The sequence below is a fragment of the Gobio gobio genome (genome assembly GCF_949357685.1).
Source record: "Gobio gobio genome assembly, chromosome: 25".
NCBI classification, from domain to species: Eukaryota; Metazoa; Chordata; class Actinopteri; order Cypriniformes; family Gobionidae; genus Gobio; species Gobio gobio.
In genome coordinates, this window is record NC_137121.1 from 26,136,275 (window position 1) to 26,158,422 (window position 22,148).

The 22,148-nt window shown below is 36.0% G+C and overlaps 2 protein-coding genes across 2 annotated transcripts; both read right to left on the reverse strand.

Moving 5' to 3' along the window:
- Positions 1-787: 787 nt before the first annotated feature.
- cyp11a1.2 (cytochrome P450 family 11 subfamily A member 1, tandem duplicate 2) lies at positions 788-12,215 on the reverse strand (the record flags this gene model as incomplete). Its single annotated transcript, XM_079809127.1, has 9 exons — positions 788-910; positions 1,008-1,199; positions 1,284-1,362; positions 4,156-4,322; positions 4,667-4,827; positions 9,217-9,420; positions 9,895-10,094; positions 10,170-10,325; positions 11,959-12,215. The coding sequence occupies 9 exons, from the start codon at positions 12,213-12,215 to the stop codon at positions 788-790; spliced, it is 1,539 nt and encodes a 512-aa protein (XP_079665253.1).
- A 1,323-nt stretch (positions 12,216-13,538) lies between these two features.
- On the reverse strand, positions 13,539-21,482 carry stoml1 (stomatin (EPB72)-like 1). Its single transcript, XM_079808979.1, has 7 exons — positions 21,174-21,482; positions 20,236-20,342; positions 20,011-20,160; positions 19,720-19,923; positions 19,425-19,635; positions 15,981-16,169; positions 13,539-14,048 (listed from the first exon to the last, which is right to left on the reverse strand). The coding sequence occupies exons 1-7, from the start codon at positions 21,346-21,348 to the stop codon at positions 13,849-13,851; spliced, it is 1,236 nt and encodes a 411-aa protein (XP_079665105.1). The 5' UTR covers positions 21,349-21,482; the 3' UTR covers positions 13,539-13,848.
- Positions 21,483-22,148: the final 666 nt, after the last annotated feature.

The following is a 22,148-nucleotide window of genomic DNA, read 5'->3' on the forward strand; positions in this document are numbered from 1 at the left end:
GTTTTAGTAATTTTGTAAATGTTTTTTTAAATCGTTTTTATATGTTTTTTTTTTTAAATAAATGTCTATATAGTTTTTATTCATTTGTATTCAATTTTTAAGTACATCAAGTTATAAATTTAAAATGAGAAACGTTTTATAAATAAAACGATAAAAGCTCAAATAAAAACGAGAAATGTTGCCTCGACAACTTTTTATATTTTATTTTATTTCAGTTAATGTTTATTTTATTTAGAATAACGAGAATGTTTATTATTATTTTTGTTTTAGTTTCAGTTATATTAATATCCCTGTTTTATATATATATATATATATATATATATATATATATATATATATATATATATATATATATATATATATATATATATATATATATATATATATATATATATATATATATATATATATATATATATATATATATATATATATATATATATATAATATTATTATTATTATTAAATATATTTTTTTCATTATTTACTCATCTCCAAACGTTGGAACACAATTTATATATTGAAAAAAAATTCAATTTTTTGGTTGAATGTTGTTTTGAACATTCTTCAAAATATCTTCTTTTATGTTCCACAGAAGCAAGAAAGTCTGGACCAACATAAGCGTGAGTAAATGATGACAGATCAATCCCTCTAAGATCATTAAAAACTTAAATTGAGTCCAATCTTTTGACAGATATTACATCTCAAAGACGGATTGTTTGCTGTCCCTAAAGCTCAGTGTTGCATCCAGTTCAGTCCTCGACATAATTTCCCTGTTTTCAGCTCTGCTATCTGCTGGTGTTCAGTGGTTTGATGGTTAACATGATGGGCTTCTCGGGCAGTAAGATGAGCTCAAATGTGCTCCTGATCTCCACCTGCCTCTGCTTCTCAAACCTGAAGTTCTCCAGCATCTGTCAAGATGACAAAACAACAAATAAGAAAGAAAATCAGCCGAACGTTATTTAGCCACTTAAGAGGATATGTTCATCACTTTAGAAATGCACATACATGAATAAGGAAGAGCTGCATCTCTGTCTCGGCGATCCTGCGGCCCAAACACTGGCGTGGGCCGAACCCGAAGCTCAGGCTCTTGAAGTAGTGGCTCTGGGATCTGACCCAGCGGGAGGGACGGTACTGCTCTGGGTGCGGGAAGACCCGATGATCACGACCCATAGCGTACAGACCCAGCTGAACTAAAGTCTGATCCAGACAGACATGAGAAGAGTTGTTTTGTGTTCAGTTTGTTGTGAATGAATTCAGTAATTTCTTTAAATTCTCACTCACCCCAGCTGGAATGTGGTAGTTTTGAAGGACGATGTCTTCAGTGATGTATCTTTGTAGACTCACTGCTACAGGATGTAACCTTCAAAAGAAATTATATGATTTTAGACACATGGTAAAGCCAAATGCTAGTCATATTTGTTATTTTGTTTCTGGGTGTTTCTTCGCCACTTTGTACAAGAAAAAGCTTAAAGGGTTAGTTCACCCAAAATTGAAAATTCTGTCATTAATTACTCACCCTCATGTCGTTCGACATCCGTAAGACCACCGTTCATATTCGGAACACAAATGAAGATATTTTTGTTGAAAGCTGATGGCTGAGAAAGGCTTCAGATAGGCCTCCATTGGCATTCAGTACATTTACACTCCCAAGACCCATGAAAGGCACTTAAAACGTCGTTTTCAAAGTCTGTGTGCCTCCACCACGCATGCGCGAGAATATGATGTAGCGCCGGGGTTCGGGAATCCATGAAATGCACACTTAAGCCCATTTTGAGAACTACGCCGAGACCTAAAGCACGATCAATGTAGAATTCAACAGCTGAGATACGCGCGTCTTCCTCTGCTTGTAAACAAATCGCTTCTGGGTCATGTGTCCGAACGCCGGATCTGCGTCATATTCTCGCGCATGCGTCGTGGAGGCACACACGGAAGACAAGAACAAGTTGGATAAAGGTGTTATTTTGATTATTTTTTGCGCACAAAAACTATTGTCGTCGCATCATAAAATTATTGTAGAGTCACTGTGGTGAGATGGACTTTGTAACAACGTTTTAAGTGCCTTTCATGGGTCTTGGGAGTGTAAATGTACTGAATGCCAATGGAGGCCTGTGTGAAGCCTTTCTCAGCCATCAGCTTTCAACAAAAATATCTTCATTTGTGTTCCCAATATGAACGGAGGTCTTACGGGTGTCAAACGACATGAGGGTGAGTAATTAATGACAGAATTTTCATTTTTGGGTGAACTAACCCTTTAATGGATAAAGCTTAATTGGTGTCAATATTTTTGCTTGTGGTGAAACTGACATTGTAATTTGTGTAAATATTGACAAATCAATTTCATTCATTAAAGGGGTCATGAACTGAGAAATCAAATAGTCCTTGAGCTTTTGATATAAGAGGTCATCATAGTATAAGAATATCCTGTAGGTTTCAGAACTAAAAACTCCTTGTTAGTTCAAAAACAGCTTTTATTGTAACCAAGCCCAGCGAACGACTCGTTGTGAAATAATTGTTCTATCTAACCAACACCCACTTCATCATTGCAACTTTGGCCCCGCCCCCCACTGGCGTGTTAGTGAGATGACGAGGATAGAAAAGAGATACAGGATCACAGCACTAAAAATAAAAAAAGGATCCCAATGCTAGGAATGTGGCTATTTATTTTCAACAATGCGAGTGTCTCAGTTGAGCATTATTTATTTGTATTTGGTACATTTCACTGTGGATTCTTTCGTAAATCAGTCGCAATTTCGCCGCAGGCTTTGCAAACCGACTTTTACGATATGGACAGGAATGCGACAACATATAAGTAACTGTTAATCCTAATACCTGATCTGTGACCAGTGATTTCTGATATGTAATGATTCATGTACAGTCAGATGTGTCAGTAAATCAAAACAGTGACTAAACAGTCAACTTCACATTGTTTCTCGAAGTAGGATGAAAATAATCAAACTATGATTAAATTATATATAGAAACAGATCAAAGAATGCTCCCCTTGCAATCACTGGAGCTGTCAATCAAACAGTGCGAGTTTCTGGACTTGTGTGCCAAAACTCTCGTTATAATCAACAAATCTCTTATTTACATTGTGTTTGCACTGTTAATTATGATGAAAGCATTCATTAGTGTGCAGAAATCCTGTTGCAATGATGAGATCGCTGCATTCATGAGGTCAACATACTCATCACAGCAACCTTTCATGCCACGATCTGAATATAATGCCATAGATCTCAATATAATGCTATAATCAACACATCAGTTACCCTTGAGAGCTGTAACAATAAAAAATGTGCTAAAAGTTTTCAAGAGTTCCACATGTAATACTAGTTATTTCATATACAAAGATGTCAGCCAATCACAGCAGTAGGCGTTTACACTGACATCTCACAGCAGACATGCCCCTTCAAACAGAGTGTACAAATCAGAGGCTAAAATCAGGGTAGGAAAATGCCTTTTAGTTCAAAATTATGACAATTTTTATGTAAAAATCAGACTAACATTATAAGTGCAACCCATGAAACATTATAGAACAATAAAACCATAGAGTTCATGACCTCTTTAAATACTGAAATGGTTTATAATTATATCACTGTAAAAATATTTATGATATAAATCTCTCTCTCTCTCTCTCTCTCTCTCTCTCTCTCTCTCTCTCTCTCTCTCTCTCTCTCTCTATACATATATACAGTATACATATACACACACACACACACACACACGTACTGGGTATTAACGGATTATTTGTAATCTGGATTATGTAATCAGATTCCAAAAATGAAGTATTTATAATTGGATTATATTACATTTTAAATTACTTGTAATTACACTACAGTTATTTTTTTATCGATTACATGATTACATATTCACACAATTTTAGAAAATTATTCATAATTTATTGATTCTCCCCAATTCTTCTTTTTATCTTTTTAATTTTCCTTTCTAAAAAAGCCTATCACTTATAATACTGTATGTTTAGAAACTCTTTCGAAAGTTGTGGAATTGCACACACAAGCCACTAGTAAGTGGCTTTAACCTTGAACAAAAATACAAAAGATTTAATAAAAATCAACCCCTGAAAAATAAAAGTCCCTGTACTTGAACAGAAAGGTTTTTTATGTTGTGATATCTTTGAGTGAACTGTTTATATACCTCAAAGTTTCCTTCAGGGCTCCTTTAAGCAGAGGAACCATCTTGAGCATCTGCATCATGTCTCCTTCAGAGGCGATCCGAGCAGCCGAGATTTCCGCCCGGATCTCCTCCTGCAGGTCCGGGTGTCGGGCCAACTCATAGAGTGTCCACATCAGTGTGATAGACGTCTGACGCACATAAAAATGCAGAAAATATCCCAATACATCAACCTTGAAAATATTTATATTCTGTTCATATTCTGTAATACCACCAAAAAATGAAATTATACAATCAGTTACTCAGTCATGCCTTTCTCTTACTTCTGTGAAACACAAAAGAAGATATTTTCAAGAATGTTTTTGTCCATACAATGAAAGTAAATGGGGTCCAAAACAAACAGCATTGGACCCCATTGAATTTCTTTACATGGACACAACATTCCTTAAATTATCTTCTTTTGCGTTCTGCAGAAGAAAGTCATAGAGGTGTGGAAAGACATGTGGGTGCATAAATTATAGATTATTTATCGCACCGTGTCAACCCCTCCAGCCATCAGCTCCGTCACACTGGCCTTTATGTCCTCGATGGACAGTTTGTCCAGCATTAGAAGGCTAGCCAGCACACCAGGATACTTCCCACTGGCTTCTGGATCTTTCCTCAACTGTCTGTAGATATTCTGGATACATCGGTCGGCTTTGGAGAAACCACATTGAGATGAAAAATCAGTGGATGTTTCAAGAGGAAAGGCCGCAATATACTTCAAGTGAAATCGAAGAACTGGCATGATGGAATTTCCAACAAAATCAGGCCAAAATTAAGGGCCTTATTTTGACGATCATAGCGCATGGCGCAGGTGCACTTAGGTGTCCGAATCAACTTCAGCTTGTTTAAAGACGGAAAAATCGGTCACCGCACCAGGCGCACGGTCCAAAAGGATTGTACCTAATTTCTTAATGAGTCATGTGTGTATTTTGGGCGTAACGTGCAATAAACCAATCAGAGTCTCATCCCCCATCCCCTTTAAAAGCCAGTTGTGCTTGCACCATGGCGGATTCACTATTTACATGGTGGAATTTGCGAGTGGAAAGACTGAATGCTTCTCCAGAGAGGAATCCTTTTATTTTTAATATTTAACAATGTGTGCTGCTGCGCATCCCTGTGTGTAATAATCAGAGTGTACGCGCATTGTGCATCCACCTATAGGCGCATATTACTAACGTGCCCTTTAAATAACACAAAAAAACTGCACTATTGACTTTAGACCAGGTTTTTGTTGATCAATGCCATTGCCTCAAAATAGCAACGCGCCAACAATGCGCATGAACTCACCTCGTTTTCAGACCAGCACGCCCATGGGTGAACAGATGGGCACGAGTGCATTTGCTATTTAAACAATGTGGCGCTGGACGTGAAAATTAAACTAGCAAAAAACACTTGCGTCACATTGCGCCAGGTGTATTATAGGGCTCCAAGTTAGTTTAGAGTTTGTTCTGGGAGTCCGAAACCAAACTTTTGAGAAAAGTTCACTCCGGCTGGTAAACACATTCAAACTCCCATTGGCACATGTATGAGTGTGGCTCTGAGGATCCGCCTTCTTTAACGTGGAAATCTTCTCTGGTTCATTTCTTCTGTTCGGTCTGTCGAGGTTGGACGTTCGCGAATAAAAACATGAACACACAAGCCGCTTTATAGTACAAAATGAAGTTGTAATTCTAATTGAAAGCGACACTGACACTGTTTTCATGCGTTCAAAGGAGCTCTCCATGCAAGTCAAACTGGCCATTATTAGGCAGGAACATTAGGAGTGGCCAAATCAACAGTTCACGCTATAGATGGAAACTGATCCAAAACACACTGCAAAAGCAACCCAGGAGTTTTTTAAGGAAAAGAAATGGAATATTCTGCAATGGCCGAGTCAATCCCCTGATCTCAACCCGATCGAGCATGCATTTCACTTGCTAAAGGCAGAAAAATCCCAAGAACAAACAACAACTGAAGTCAGCTGCAGTTCAGGCCTGGCAAAGCATCAGAAAGGAGGAAACCCAGTCTTAGGTAATGACCATGGGTTCCAGACTTCAGGCAGTCATTGCCTGCAAAGGATTCTCAACAAAATATTAAAAATGAACATTTTATTTATGATTATATTAATTTGTCCAATTACATTTGAACCCCTGAAAATGGGGGGACTGTGTATAAAAATGGTTGCAGTTCCTACATTATTTACTTGATACCCCTGAATTAAAGCTTAAAGTCTGCACTTTCAAATTCATCTTGGTTGTTTCAGTTTAATATTATTCTGGTGGCATACAGAGCCAAGAGTATGAAAATGATGCCTGTGTCCAAATATATATGGACCTAACTGTATATCAAAAGAAAGAACAGACTCTCCCCAGACAACAACATACAGGTGCTGGTCATATAATTAGAATATCATCAAAAAGTTGATTTATTTCACTAATTCCATTCAAAAAGTGAAACTTGTATATTATATTAATTCATTACACACACACACACACACACACACACTGATATATTTCAAATGTTTATTTCTTTTAATTTTGATGATTATAACTGACAACTAAGGAAAATCCCAAATTCAGTATATCAGAAAATTAGAATATTACTTAAGACCAATACAAAGAAAGGATTTTTAGAAATCTTGGCCAACTGAAAAGTATGAACATGAAAAGTATGAGCATGTTCAGCACTCAATACTTATTTGGGGCTCCTTTTTCCTGAATTACTGCAGTAATGCGGCGTGGCATGGAGTCGATCAGTCTGTGGCACTGCTCAGGTGTTGAGAGCCCAGGTTGCTCTGATAGTGGCCTTCAGCTCTTCTGCATTGATGGGTCATCGCATCTTCCTCTTCACAATACCCCATATATTTCCAATGGTGTTAAGGTCATGCGAGTTTGCTGGCCAATTAACAACAGGGATACCATGGTCCTTAAACCAGGTACTGGTTGCTTTGGTCCTGTTGGAAAATGAAATCTGCATCTCCATAAAGTTGGTCAGCAGCAGGAAGCATGAAGTGCTCTAAAACTTCCTGGTATACGGCTGCGTTGACCTTGGACCTCAGAAAACACAGTGGACCAACACCAGCAGATGACATGGCACCCCAAACCATCACTGACTATGGAGACTTTACACTGGACCTCAAGCAACGTGGATTGTGTGCCTCTCCTCTCTTCCTCCAGGCGCTGGGACCCTGATTTTCAAAGGAAATGCTTAATTTACTTTCATCAAGGAACAAACTTTGGACCACTCAGCAGCAGTCCAGTCCTTTATGTCTTTAGCCCAGGCGAGAGGCTTCTGACGCTGTCTGTTGTTCAAGAGTGGCTTGACACAAGGAATGCGACAGCTGAAACCCATGTCTTGCATACGTCTGTGCGCAGTGGTTCTTGAAGCACTGACTCCAGCTGCAGTCCACTCTTTGTGAATCTCCCCCACATTTTTGAATGGGTTTTGTTTCACAATCCTCTCCAGGGTGCGGTTATCCCTATTGCTTGTACACTTTTTTCTACCACATCTTTTCCTTCCCTTCGCCTCTCTATTAATGTGCTTGGACACAGAGCTCTGTGAACAGCCAGCCTCTTTTGCAATGACCTTGTGTGTCTTCCCCTCCTTGTGGAAGGTGTCAATGGTCGTCTTTTGGACAACTGTCAAGTCAGCAGTCTTCCGCATGATTGTGTAGCCAACAGAACTGGACTGAGAGACCATTTAAAGGCCTTTGCAGGTGTTTTGAGTTAATTAGCTGATTAGAGTGTGGCACCAGGTGTCTTCAGTATTGAACCTTTTCACAATATTCAAATTTTCTGAGATACTGAATTTGGGATTTTCCTTAGTTGTCAGTTATAATCATCAAAATCAAAAGAAATAAACATTTTAAATATATAAGTCTGTGCAATGAATGAATATAATATACAAGTTTCACTTTTTGAATGGAATAAGTGAAATAAATAAACTTTTTGATGATATTCTAATTATATGACCAGCACATGTAGTGTACATGTGGATTCCACGTGTACCACATGTGGGCTGGATCTGGATCTACACTATATTGCTGTCTGGGTCAGCTTTTAACTCTTTCCCCGCCAGCATTTAAAAAAAAAAAGTTGCCAGCCACCGTCAGGGTTTTTGATAATTTTCCCAAAAATGTAATGGCCCATAAAATATTTTGTTGTATGAATATCTGAGCATGCAATATATCAAAAGACCCTCTGCTTTTAAACAAAAAAATATTATTCTAGCTTCATGCATTCCTTTTTTATCAACACTTAAATATGGGTAAGTTTCATTAAAAAAAGCTACATTTTCAACAAAAAGCTGAGAAAAATCACGTTTTTGTCAAAGACTACATCCAGATCAGATTCAGAATGATGATCAAACACAGATGGAGTAGATTGAGTCTATCAACACCCCTACTGCTTCACAGTCCTATAGCTCGTCCTGGGTCAACATTTCATTCAGTAACATTAGGCAGTTATGATTTATATGCTGTTTTATTTTGGTAATTGTGTTATTTTACATATGCATCAGATTGCATATGCTATTGCCTGTTTCTGCTTCTTTTTCACCTGTGTTTTAATCTGGAGATTGAGTACTCTTTCAGAAGATGTGTAATAGCGCCCCTACCGCTTAACAGTGAAAACACTGAAATTTCCGTCAATGCCGGGGAAAGATTTAAGATGCTTGCTTTAAAGCAATCTATTGTATATTGTATAAAGTGCTATATAAATAAATGTGACATAAATTTACTAGAGTGCCGAATTGCAGCGCTCGTGCAAACATCCACATCGCTATTTTCTCAACTGCTGTTTTCTCACCGCTGTCATTTTTGTTGTGTGTTTATTTTGTTGTTGAAAGGAAAGCACGCAGCACATATTTACACATTCATCTAAACCTCGCTCTCAGTAGCATGGATGGCATCAGGATGTTTGCTAACAGTATAACGTTGGTCACGTGTCACGTGAAATTTTACCCCTAAACGAGGAACTTAACAATGAGTATATTGGGGCCTGAAGTGTTTCCCGGCAAAAAGACCAGCATGAATTTCATTCTATGCAACCAGTGTCGTGTTACCCTGGTTAAAGATGCCGTCCCAGGCCTCCACGTGGTCCTTCCAGATTTTGGCCCCCATGCGGCGGAGCAGGGCCGGAGGGAGGTACAGCATGGGCGAGGTGGTCTTGAACATGAGGGTGATGCAGTCGATGAAGTGCTGGGCGTCTGGATCAATGTAGTCCAACATCAGACCCAAACGCTCGCCGTACAACACAGCACTCACGGCTGAGAGAAACACACAGGGTAAGCTTTCAAATCCCCTTCACTTACACACAAGAATTATACAGAGTTTTCAGGTTTGGGTGAACTATCCCTGTAAAAATCATTTGTAACTGGTCAAAAACCAGTTAAATTAATGTAAATTATGTAAAAAAAAGAAAAAAAGTACTAAACATTTTGGCAACACTATCATATATAACTTTCTTTTACTCTCTTTCGCTGTCTCAGATCATCATTTGGTTTATTAAGTATGGAAAAAGCCTTGTTTTATTCGCTAATTCAGCTGTTAAACTTTACACTGTATGTTAAATTATTATTATTACTAATATCATTATTAATATTAGTAGTAGTAGTATATAACGTGTCACATGATCCTTCAGAAATCATTAATATTAATATATTTGATTATTCTATTACTTTTCACATTGCAGTGTAATAAAACAAGAGAGTTGTGTTTGTTATTGATGGTGTCAAACTTACATTCCAGTGCGTACTTGAAGAGTTCATGGGACAGGTCTGTGGTCCATTCATTTTGTCCACTCCTCTCAATCTTTTTATAGACACGAGCCACAAAGTCATGCCCGACCTCATCCAGGAGCGGCACAAAGTTCCCCTGCACCTTTGGAGAAATCACCTCCTTGTTTAGAACGATCCTATTCGATTTCCAGTCCTCTCCATCTCTGCAGGAACAAATCAATATCTTTTACCATTCCAGTAAACGTAGTTTATAGCAGATCTGGAAAGACACTGCCTACTTTAACAGGACGCCGTATTTGCGGTTCCTGTAGTCCCTGTAGGAGGTCCACGCTTCCACCCGGAGTCTCTTGGGATAATGACCCTCAGCTTTGAACAGGATAGCAGCGTCTTCAGGCTTGATGATGTTCACACTCTCGTAGTATCCAACTTTTTCCCTGTTCAACCAGACATGTTATAATGTTATATGTTCAGATGTTTCTGTATAAGGGTCATTTTTATACAGAATTAAAGGCTATTCAAGTTTTAAATATAAAATGAAATATAAATTATATAGTAAATTAAATATAAATTAGAATATATTCATACATACATAAATTACTTCAAAGGGATAATGTATATGTATTTTTACACCACCACACATACATAAATACTTTTAATTTAGAGGTTGCATAATAGTCTGTGTTTGAAGGGTTCATGGGAACCTGTTCATCATCAAAGAGGTCAATTAAAGGGATAGTTCACCCAAAAATTTATTTTTTAATACAATCAACTTGAATGTTTAAGTCATTTCATTATTTCATCAAACATTTCAATTACATCAAACTGACTTGAAAAAATTATTTGACTCCATAAAAGCACCATAAAAAATAAATGTTGTCATAATTTATCAATTATATAATTTTTTTTACAGTATACTGCAGTATTTGTTCTATACTATGGAAGTCAAGGACCAGCACATTTTTGAGGGTGAGTAAATGACAAAATTGTATTTTTGGGGTGAACTATCCCTTTAATACACCTCATGATGAACAGGTTCCCATGAACCCTTGAGAGACAGAATATTATGCGACAATTTCTAAATTAAAAGTATTTTTTTTATGTATACATTTGTGCGTATACATACATATGTGCGGTGGTGTAAAGAATTTTAGGTGACAAATGATTGTAAAATGAAAAAAGACATGAGGACAATTTGTATTATTGTTTCTGTAAAAGAAAAGAAAGATAAGCAAAAGGTTTTGCGCACCCAATAAGTCCAGTGTAACCAACATGCAAGTAGCCATTTTGTTGTCATGTGACAAAAATGCTTCACTACTGCATGTCAAGGTCTGTATGGTTTATTATTTTAATTTTAAATATCCAATAGTTTTACCTTTTTAAAGGCACATTTTGTTTAGGTCAAATGGAATAACCCTAAGAAATACATTTTTTAATATTTGTACCTTAACAAATTGTCTGAAAAACAGCCATTTTAAAAGGATTTTCGTACTTTTTACGTCATTAAACACATTTTTTGTAGTATAAAATTAATATAAATACAATGATTAGAATTGTTTTTGACTGCCTTTGACCAATACATTTCTATGAACAGTTGTCTGTAATTACTGGAAGAAAAAAAAATTTGAGAAAAAAAACGAATCTCAAAAAGAAATCTAAATGTGCAACGATTAACCGCATCCAAAATAAAAGTTTGTGTTTACATAATATATGTGTGTGCTGTGTATAATTATTATGGGTATATTAATACACACACACATATTTGTATATATTTAAGAAAAATATATTTATAAGATAAATTATATAAATATAAACAGTATATACATGCAATTTTTTCTTAAATATATACGTTTGTGTGTGTATTTATATACACATAATAATTATACACAGCACACACACATATATTATGTAAAGACAATCTTTTATTTTGGATGCGATTAATTGTTTGACAGCCCTAATATGTTTTATTCATTTCCAGGAAATCTAATTTTTCCTGAAATATCCAGATGTCCATGGAAAACCTGTATATGGCACAAACCATTAGTTGTTTTAAAAAAAGTGTTGTTTTACCTGTAAATGGGACCAAACGTATTGAAATTGTGCACCATAATCCGGTGGATATTCCTGAGGCCATCCATTTTCCAGAATGTGTAGAGACTCGCCACACTGTTCTTCCATTGTCCAGGAATCTCACTGAAGGGCCGTACGGAAGAGCTGTCCGTTCGGACTGCAGGTACTCGTCCTGTGTGTGTCGTCCTGACCTGCGACAGGTGCTTCAGTGTGGACAGACACTGAGCCAGACGGGCCCTCAGACTCCAGCGGTCCATCACACCCTCTCACTGCCTCATGGAAAGCAGCTGTTTGCTTTAATATGACTTCACACTTCAAGGATGATGGAGTCATCAAGTGTGCACAGGACACATGCAAAGAGACCACCCCAAATTTTCTGGGACATTAATCAGATGTTGAGCCCCCTACTGGCTATTCTTCTTATTATTTTCTATTATTTTCATGTAAATTATATATATATATATATATTTTTGTTAATGCATTTATCATTTTAAATAGGGTTCTTCTGATGTCCTTGGCCTTTTATATTTCTGCTAAATGAAATAAAAAGATGTAATAGTAATAATATAAATATGCATTTTCTAGGACCCTCTGACCCAAAATCTGTGTGTAATTCTTTTTTAAATATTTGTTATGTTATTTAATATTTATTTATTTTTAAGAATGAATTCTCTGAAAAACAGACAATTTTGAGATCAGTAGATTACTTTTAATGTTTTGAAAAAGGTTGCATTTATTTTATCAAAAATATTAAAAACAGCAATTTTGCGGGAGTGGGTGGAACTGTTTAAAATATTTTAAATGTAAATCATTCAAAAGTGCTAATTCACATATTATGTATGTATGTATATATACAAGTTATTATGTTATTATATATATATATATATATATATATATATATATATATATATATATATATATATATATATATATATATATATATATATATATATATATATATATATATATATATATATATATAATTTATATAATTATTATGTATGTATAAATACATACGTATATATTTAAGAAATATTTGCATGTATATACTGTATACATATTTATATTATATATAAATGTTTTATATAAAAAAAAATTTTTCTTAAATATATACATGTATGCGTGTGTATTTATATATACATACATACATAATTATACACAGTGCACACACATATATTATGTAAACACAAACTTTTATTTTGTATGCGATCAATCGATTTGACAGCCTACTTTTTTTACAGAAATATAAAATGCCAAGGACATCGGAAGAACCCTATTAAATTATAAATTAATAATAATAATAATAAATGCATTTCAAATTAATTGGTTTGACATGACATACATATATATATATATATATATTGTTGAATACTCAATTAAATGAACAAATATACACCGAATTGCTCATAGTGGAATAAACTTCTTATGTTTTCTGTATAAATAGTTGTACAAGGGCACCAAATATATGGGGGTCAAAGGTGGAGAGACAGTCAGCCTTGGACAAGACAACGAATCTGCCCATAAACACAACTCAAGGATGTTGCTAAGTGTGTGTGCAATGATCCAAGACTCACCGGACTAGTATAATATTCATTTATTAGAAAATATATTTTCGTGATTTCAAGACAAGTCAGTCATAAATAGATTTTGAATCAACAATCTACTGTGTAAATACATAAATTGAAATGCTTGTAATAAATAATTAAACAACAACAACAACAACAACAACACTGACACACTAGGAAGTGAAATGCTTTGAATGCATTCACAATAAAATGTATGAAAAATATAAGTTAAGCCCTGTATTTAAGCATTTAAACACAGTGTAAATCTTCAATTCTTTACAAAGGTCAATTGAAAGCACTTCAAACGAAAGCATTATAAATCATGTCATGTTTTCTTGAGGTGTTTGATGAGAGTCTCTAGCTTCATGGCGGTGTTCAGGTCTCCCTGTACCCTCAGTTTGCCGCTGCTGTAGGCGGCGAACGGTCTCAGGTCGCCCTGGAACATGGCCAGCAGATCCTGCTCGCTCATGCTCAGAGAAACATCCGGCTCTCTTGGCAGGACGCCCACACCACACGCTCCATGTCCTGAACACAGAACACAGTGAACCGCTGAGGCAGCATTCAGGGGATTTCACTACAATGCACAAACGGTCTAGAGACCATTCCCAAATGGGGCAGTCAATCCAAATCTTAATACATGGTTATTAACTTTCTCTGCATGTAATCATATACTTTGTGTATGAGTACCATGATTACCACAGTGTAGAAATGCATTTCTTGTACTCTTTTTCTAGGCAACCAGATAATAATTATAACAATAATTAATTAGTTACATTTATATAGCGCTTTTCTGGGTACTCAAAGCGCTTTACATATAGAAGGTGGGAATCTCCTCAACCACCACCAATGTGCAGCATCCACCTGGATGATGTGACGGCAGCCATATTGCGCCAGAACGCCCACCACACACCAGCTTATAGGTGGAGAGGAGACAGGGTGATGAAGCCCATCATATATATAGGAGGCCATGATGGACAGGGGCCAATGGGCAAATTTGGCCAGGATGCCGGGGTTACACCCCTACTCTTTATCGAAGGACATCCTGGGATTTTTAATGACCACAGAGTCAGGACCTCAGTTTAACGTCTCACCCGAAGGACGGTGCTTGTTACAGTATAGTGTCCCCATCACTACACTGGGGTGTTAGGACCCACACAGACAACAGGGTGAGCGCCCCCTGCTGGCCTCACTAACACCTCTTCCAGCAAAAACCTGGTTTTTCCCAGGAGGTCTCCCATCAAGGCACTGACCAGGCCCAGCCCTGCTTAGCTTGGGTCTCGGGTTACAGGGAGATATGGCTGCTGACATTATACAGGTATTCACCATTCAATAATCTTACCTGATGTTTCAGTAGTAACACATATTTTAGTTTATATTTTTGCATTATAGTTTTAATTATTAATATTTGGATCTTAAATGCATACAGTCACTGCTGAAAAGGGTTCAAATATGCAAAAGATGCTGGAAAACTGAAGAATTTGGAAGAATTTTGGACTTTCCTGAAGAACGTTGGTCAGTTTAACTGCTCAGGACAAACAAGGGACTCAAGAACATTTCACAAAACACAAAAACAGCCGTGGATCATCCAGGGAACGACACACAGTATTAAGAGTCAAGGGTTCATAAACTTTTGAACGGGATCATTTTAATAAATTCAGCTATTCTTTAATCTTGTGGACTATATGTAAACATCTTTTATGTAAAATATCTTATTCAGGACAGTAATAAATAAAAAATAACAATCATTTTGTATGATCCCTCTTATTTTCTTTATTTTCACAGATCCTGCAAGGTGTGTGTAAACTTTTGAGCAAAACTGTATATATATACAAAACTGTATATTATATACTGTATATATGTATAATATACACACACACACACACAACTTATGTTAGATGCGATTAAACGTGAATAATCAATTTGACAGCACTAATTTCATGTGCTTTTATCATTTTAGTTTTTAAAAAGGTTTATAGGTTTGATTTATTTTTATTTCAGTTTTAGATTTTATTTCCAGCTAATAATTTTTTGTGCTTCATCTTAAACTTATTTCAGTTTAATGCCATGGCAACTTTTTAAGTTTTATATTTTACTTTATTTCAATTTACAGAAATGTTTTTAATAGTTTTAGTTTGTTAATGATAATATCCCTGATCTGCCTCTGACTTATTTGTGTTTTCCCCTCATTTTTAATGATTAATAGTAGAGTAGCATCAGGAAATTATAGTAGAAAGGATTTCAGAGATGTTGCAAGCCAGGCTCGAAACCGAATCATCAAATGAGCATCGTCACTAAGCCACAGCTCCTTCCTGATATTTCTCCAAAATAAGTTTAGAATACCAATAGCAGGCACTACACCAGCTGTAGACAGTGAAATAGCATTGGTAAACTGGCTTTTTCTGGTTTATATAAACAGCGACAAAATCGCTGGCGGTGTGAACGGGGCTTCAGTCTTACCTTGTGTCAGGTCCACATAGTAGCTGTTGGTCTGTCCAGAGTCAGTGGTGATCTGAAAGTGGTAACAGGCTCCCACCTGATGAACCAGCTCCTCTGACAGCACTGATCTGACCCCATCCATCAGTCCATCCACACTGCTGAAACTCACAGCTGAAACTGAATGCAGCTCATCTGCGAAGCTCAATGTATCTGGAAGGAACCACAAAATGGGATTTTTTATTATGATGGCTTGAAAATATTTCATCATAGGTGAATTTACATTTAGCCATACGGCAGATGATTTTATCATTTTATAATTAATATTATGCACAATACGTGCAAACCCACGCCGAAATTCAAGCCTGAACTGTAACTTAGTGAATACTTGTCACACAAACATGAGACGTATGTCTAAAGAAATGTTAAAATGTCACGTTTTAAATAATGTCAATCAAATCGAAAACAAATATTCCCTGTTTATGTAATCTGTTTGAAAAGAGAGCGATGTCAGACATCCACGATTGTCTCATTATCCACTAATGCGGCCACGCCCACGGAGCGCGCGTTCTTTTGAAAGTCAAATACTGACGCGATCAATGGAAATATATCCCCGCCCACATCAACTCGAATAAACACATCATGTTTAGTGTGATTCATTCATGGACTTTACATCGTTTTGAGACTCTGTGAGGAATAATAATCCTGGAATAATTTACCTCAGAAGAAAAGCTGTTTATTTCTAAGAGCAACGGATCCAGGCGAGGATTGGGAGGTGTTTATTCTGTCAGTGTCTGTGAATATTAAACTGTAAAATGACCGTTTACATATGAATCCTGCTGCAACATAAAATGTCAGACGTAAGACGGTTTAGACAAGATTTATTTGGCCTGTTTTGGATAGATTATGAAGTTTTTACTGTAAAATAGCCTAGTGTAAATTTCTGCTCAGATCCTATAAATTCAGTACCAGTCAAACGTTTTTGAAAACTCTCTTATGCTCATGCATTTATTTGACCAAAAATACAGAAAAAATCCTATTTCTATTTTAATATACTGTAAATACTGTGATGCAAAGCTGAATTTTCATCAGCCATTACTTAATTTATTCATCCAAGAATCCTGAAAAAAGTATCACAGGTTATAAAAAATATTAAGCAGCACAGCAGTTTCCAACATTGATAATAAATCAGCATATTAGAATGATTTCTGAACGATCATGTGACACCAAAGACTGGAATAATGATGCTGAAATGTTTTACATCACCGAAATAAATTATATTTTAAAGTATATTAAAATAGAAAACCATTATTTTAAATTGTAATAATATTTCACAATATGAATGTTTTTTTTTCTGTATTTATGATGAAATAAATGCAGGCTTGATGAGCATGAGACTTCTTTCAAAAACATTAAAAATAGTAATGTGTTCAATCGTTTGACTGGTACTGCATATAATTTAATATAATAGGCCTATTCAAAATTTTGTTCACATGCTGTGCAATATCAGCAATCATGTTTTCTGTTAAGAGTGGACATTAAGGTTAATACAATAGTTGATTTTCTTCCTTTTATCTCACAGATTTGAGAATCATAGTGACCTGATACTGGTCCACATAGGACAGTGCCTTTGGCTCTCACTCTATATTGTTAACTATATTCTAAATAAACTACAAAAAATATATTTCCTTTGTCCTGTTCCTTAGCTCCCTCTCACATAGCCTACCTGACTCAAAGGATCATTCATTATGCGGCTCATTATGCGGCTAATTATGCGGTTCTTTGTCTCCTCAGTTGTAAATCACAGCATTATTCATGATCATTCACACCCCTTCACGTACGGCCTTTGTAAAGAAAAAGTGTCTTACAACATTTTTATCAATAAATTGTTTTATGTGAATGAGTAGGCTCAATGATTCTCACATCAGTTTGGAGCAAAAAGTCTAGGCAACAACACCCATTAGTCAAAAGTCTTGTGGACACATATCTATTCAGTGACATACAAAGTAAGTTTTGTTTTTTCAAAAATCACGCATAAACGTTATTCTCTCAAAAATACAAGCATGTACACTTTTGCCATTAATATGTTTATAAGCAACTGAAAAAAGCACAAATGTCAGAGCATGTCAAAACTTCTAAAGGGCCTCAAAACTGTGCAGACCCGTTAGAGTTAAAAGACTATAATTGAAAAATGTACAGCCTATATTATATATATATAATATTAAACCTGCCAAATTTGCTAGTAGGAGTGACTGCATCCTCTCCATCTCAAGCTATTGAAATTCTGGACTCTTTTTATACTTTTCAGCGTAATTTATTAAAATTGAAATTAGTGCTAAATGTAAAGAAAACGAAGTATATTATTTTTACACACAGCCGCTCTATGATCTCTGTCTCGCCTATTCTTACAATTGATGACCTACATATAGAAAGGGTACCAACCTATATACACTTAGGAATATGGCTTGATGAGAAATTAGCTTTTGATATACATATTGATTACGTGGTGAAAAGACTTAAACCAAGATTAGGTTTTTTTTTTCCTTTGGAGCAAGAAGGCGAATTATACAGAGTACTTTTTTACCTATTTTAGACTATGGAGATGTTATTTATATGCATGCTTCTATACATTTATTGAAAGGCTGGATGGTGTTTATCATTCTGCACTGCGTTTTATAACAAATGCTTGTTCACATACTCATCACTGTTTGTTATACAATAATGTAGGTTGGTCGTCTTTATATCAAAGAAGGAAATCACATATGTTAATATATGTTGTAAAGATATTATTAGGTATGCTTCCAAATTACATTACTAGTCTTTTATGCCTATGTCGAAAGAACTATAGCACTAGATCATCTAATGGGATTAAATTAGTAGTACCTAGGATACACTCGGAGCATGGAAAATCATCTTTCTCCTATTATGCTCCATGGTTATGGAATGAATTTCAAGTTACTACCCCATTAGAAACAATTCCTTATTTTAATATGTTCAAACATCTATTGCAGTGTAAAATGATTGAATCATGTTGCGGTTTTAATTCATTTGGTGATTTATGTTGAATGTTTTAGCTTATCATGTGTGTTATATGTTATATGTTTATGTGAAATTTTATTAGGGCCATCTTGGCCAGGACTCCCTGGAAGAAGAGATTTATTTTAATCTCAATGGGACCTTCCTGGAAAAAAAAAGGATAAAAAAAAAAAAAAAACTGCATTACACGCCACTGCTGAAATACACCCGCATTAAACGGGTTGGCGAGTGTTAATGTTAAACCCTGTACATAAGACAATAACCTTACCTTGTGACTTAAAATACCTTTAAAGAAGACTTTGTCAAACCAATTTTCAAAGTTAGTCTTGACGTTTCTAACTTCAGAAATCAACCTTTTTTTTTTTTTTTACGATATTGATCTTTTTCATGATTTTTGCATGTTCATGAATATGTGGAGGATTCTAACATCACCTTGACTGCATTGAGACGTAGCCGTCTGGTTTAGGAAATGCATTGCAAGCTGCTGTATGGGTCCGGTGAGACCTTCCAGCCCTGGGACAGAGGGGGGCATAATTAAGGGCCCAGAGTGACCCCCGTCTGGTTCCCGGAGCACACCCTCCAGGATCAGCTCCACACGGTCCACCTCCAGCCCCCATGGCTTCGTCATCTCATTCATATCCATCTGCATCACACAAGCAAAAAAGCTTAATCTTGAAAAAGAAAAATTCAGTGGTTAAAAGTGTAATATTTCTTTGATTTCTCTCACCCCGAGATGTTCCCCTAGTTTGATTCTCTCTGTCTGTATCTCCCTCAGGGTCTTTTTGCTCAAGGTCTGCATCATGGCGTTCTGTGCAGTGAGACGGGTGGAGGCGTTCAGATCCTGCACGGCCACCACTGACATCACCGGACTCCAGATCCGGAACTGGATATCCGCTCCAACTGACACCAGACCGCCGTCTTTGGTGGTTACCTTTTGGCAGAAAAAGTGTGGGAATGTCAAAATACTTGGTATATACAAAGATGAGTTTTTAAAAAAAGCACAGTTTTTTTAATTGACCTTGCATGGTGGGACGTTAAAGGCTCTGGTCCGCAGGTCAACTCTCTGCCACTGATCAATCAAGGGCAGAACCAGAACCACTCCTGGGCCTTTAGGAGGACGGATCCGACCCAGACGAAAAACAACTATCCTCTCGTAGTTTGGTACAACCTGAAAATAATACTGTATATTTAATAAGTGCTTAACAAAGACTAAAACTCTGCTAATAATGTGCTTAGAACGGACCTTTAGGACAAACCATCCAGATATGGGAAAAGTTATGAAAGTAAGCAGGAAAACCAGGAATGTAACGATCAGGTTGCAAATCCAGGACAACAATCCTTGAGTTTTATCTGAAATAAAGAAAACACACACACACACACGCCGGTCAAAAGTTTGGAAACATTACTAGTTTTAATGCTTTTGAAAGAAGTCTCTTATGCTCATCAAAAATACAGAAAAAAAACAGTAATATTGTGAAATATTATTACAATTTAAAATAATAGTTTTCTATTTTAATATACTTTAAAATATAATTTATTTCTGTGATGCAAAGCTGAATTTTCAGCATCATTACTCCAGTCTTCAGGGTCACATTGCTGATTTGATACTCCGTTAATATCAATGTTGGAAACAGTCGTGCTGCTTAATATTTTTTTGGAACCTGTGATACTTTTTTTTCAGGATTCATTGGTGAATAAAAAGTTAAAAAGAGCAGCATTTATTCAAAATAGAAATATTTTCTAACAATATACATCTTTACGATCCCTTTTTATCAATTTAACACATTTTTTTTTCATCAAAGAACCCTGAAAAAAGGTTATAAAAAAATATTAAGCAGCCCAACTGTTTCCAACATTGATAATAAATCATCATATTAGAATGATTTCTGAAAGGTCACGTGACAGACTGGAGTAATGATGCTGAAAATTCCGCTTTGCATCACAGAAATAAATTATATTTTAAAGTATTTTACAATAGAAAAAAATATATTATACAATGTAAAATGTTGATCAAATAAATGCAGGCTTGATGAGCATAAGAGACTAATTTCAAAAACAAAAAAAATAGCAATGTTTCCAAACATGTAAATATATATCCACACATACAGTGTGCAGTCTTACTATCATAAAGCATCATATTTACTTATGTACAGCGTAGTTACTATAACGCAGAGTGAATACCTGTGAAGTCGTTTTGCGAGACTTTAGGGACATAATCAAAAGAATGTCCTCTGTGATCGTGACTGTGAGTGAATTCAGCATGAGATGAAAACAGTCCAGGATTATCACTGTACAACTGATCTCTCTGCGACAGACACTGATACTCATAACCCGAAGACTTCCCGAACATCGTCATGCCGTGTCGGGATAGACCTCGCTCCCTCCGTGATGACTATGGTCGTTTATTAATGTTAAAAAAGGCTTTTTACGGTCAGTGCATGGACCATGGACAGTCAAAACAAGAAGCACTTCCGCGTTTTGCGATGTCTAACGGGACGTCACGTCATGTGCTGAGGGCAATGCAACGGCGCCCTCTATAGTAACGGAAGTGACATGCATCGTGTTTGGAAAGGTAATTTTTTTATTAGTATGAAAAATTGTTATTTCAATAACATATTGTAGTGTATCCACCTTTTTTCTAACGAGCCTACTGCGTACGTTTTGATTAGCAAGAGCTCTTTACAGTCGCTTCATTTCTTTTCCTCGTTTTTTTGGTTTTATATAGTAAAACCATGTTTAATTTAGTAGGCATATATTGCACATTTGTGTTGTGCTCTACCGATTTAATTGACAATATATCCTATGAATAATTCACCTGAATGCACTAAAAATCTTGTTTCCTCCCCAAATCCTCATGATGTCTCTTTGCAGGTTTGTTTTCACACGGATGCGTTAAAAGGGTAAACCTCCTTTTCACTTCTAATCATTCACTGGCATGTTTCTAAAGCAAGTAAATACAATATTGTCTGTCAAAAATGAAGGAAATCACTTTGAAATATTATCACTCAATGTTTTAGTTAGTTAATATTTTTATTATTAAGGCAACGTGTTATATAATACAGACATATACACTCTAAAAAAAGGCTCGTAATCATAGGGGAACCTTTTTTAGTGCTATATAGCACCAATTTTGGTGCTTCAGCGGTTCTTCAGAGG

Bases quoted from the DNA above. Each gene is read 5' to 3' on its own strand.
- stoml1 (XM_079808979.1), bottom strand. From the start codon at position 21,348: ATGACGATGTTCGGGAAGTCTTCGGGTTATGAGTATCAGTGTCTGTCG. The intron at 19,924-20,010 runs GTCAATTAAAAA...TTCTGCCAAAAG, and splicing joins TTAACGTCCCACCATGCAAG to GTAACCACCAAAGACGGCGG. The intron at 16,170-19,424 runs GTGATGTTAGAA...GGTTCCTTCCAG, and splicing joins TACGTCTCAATGCAGTCAAG to ATACATTGAGCTTCGCAGAT.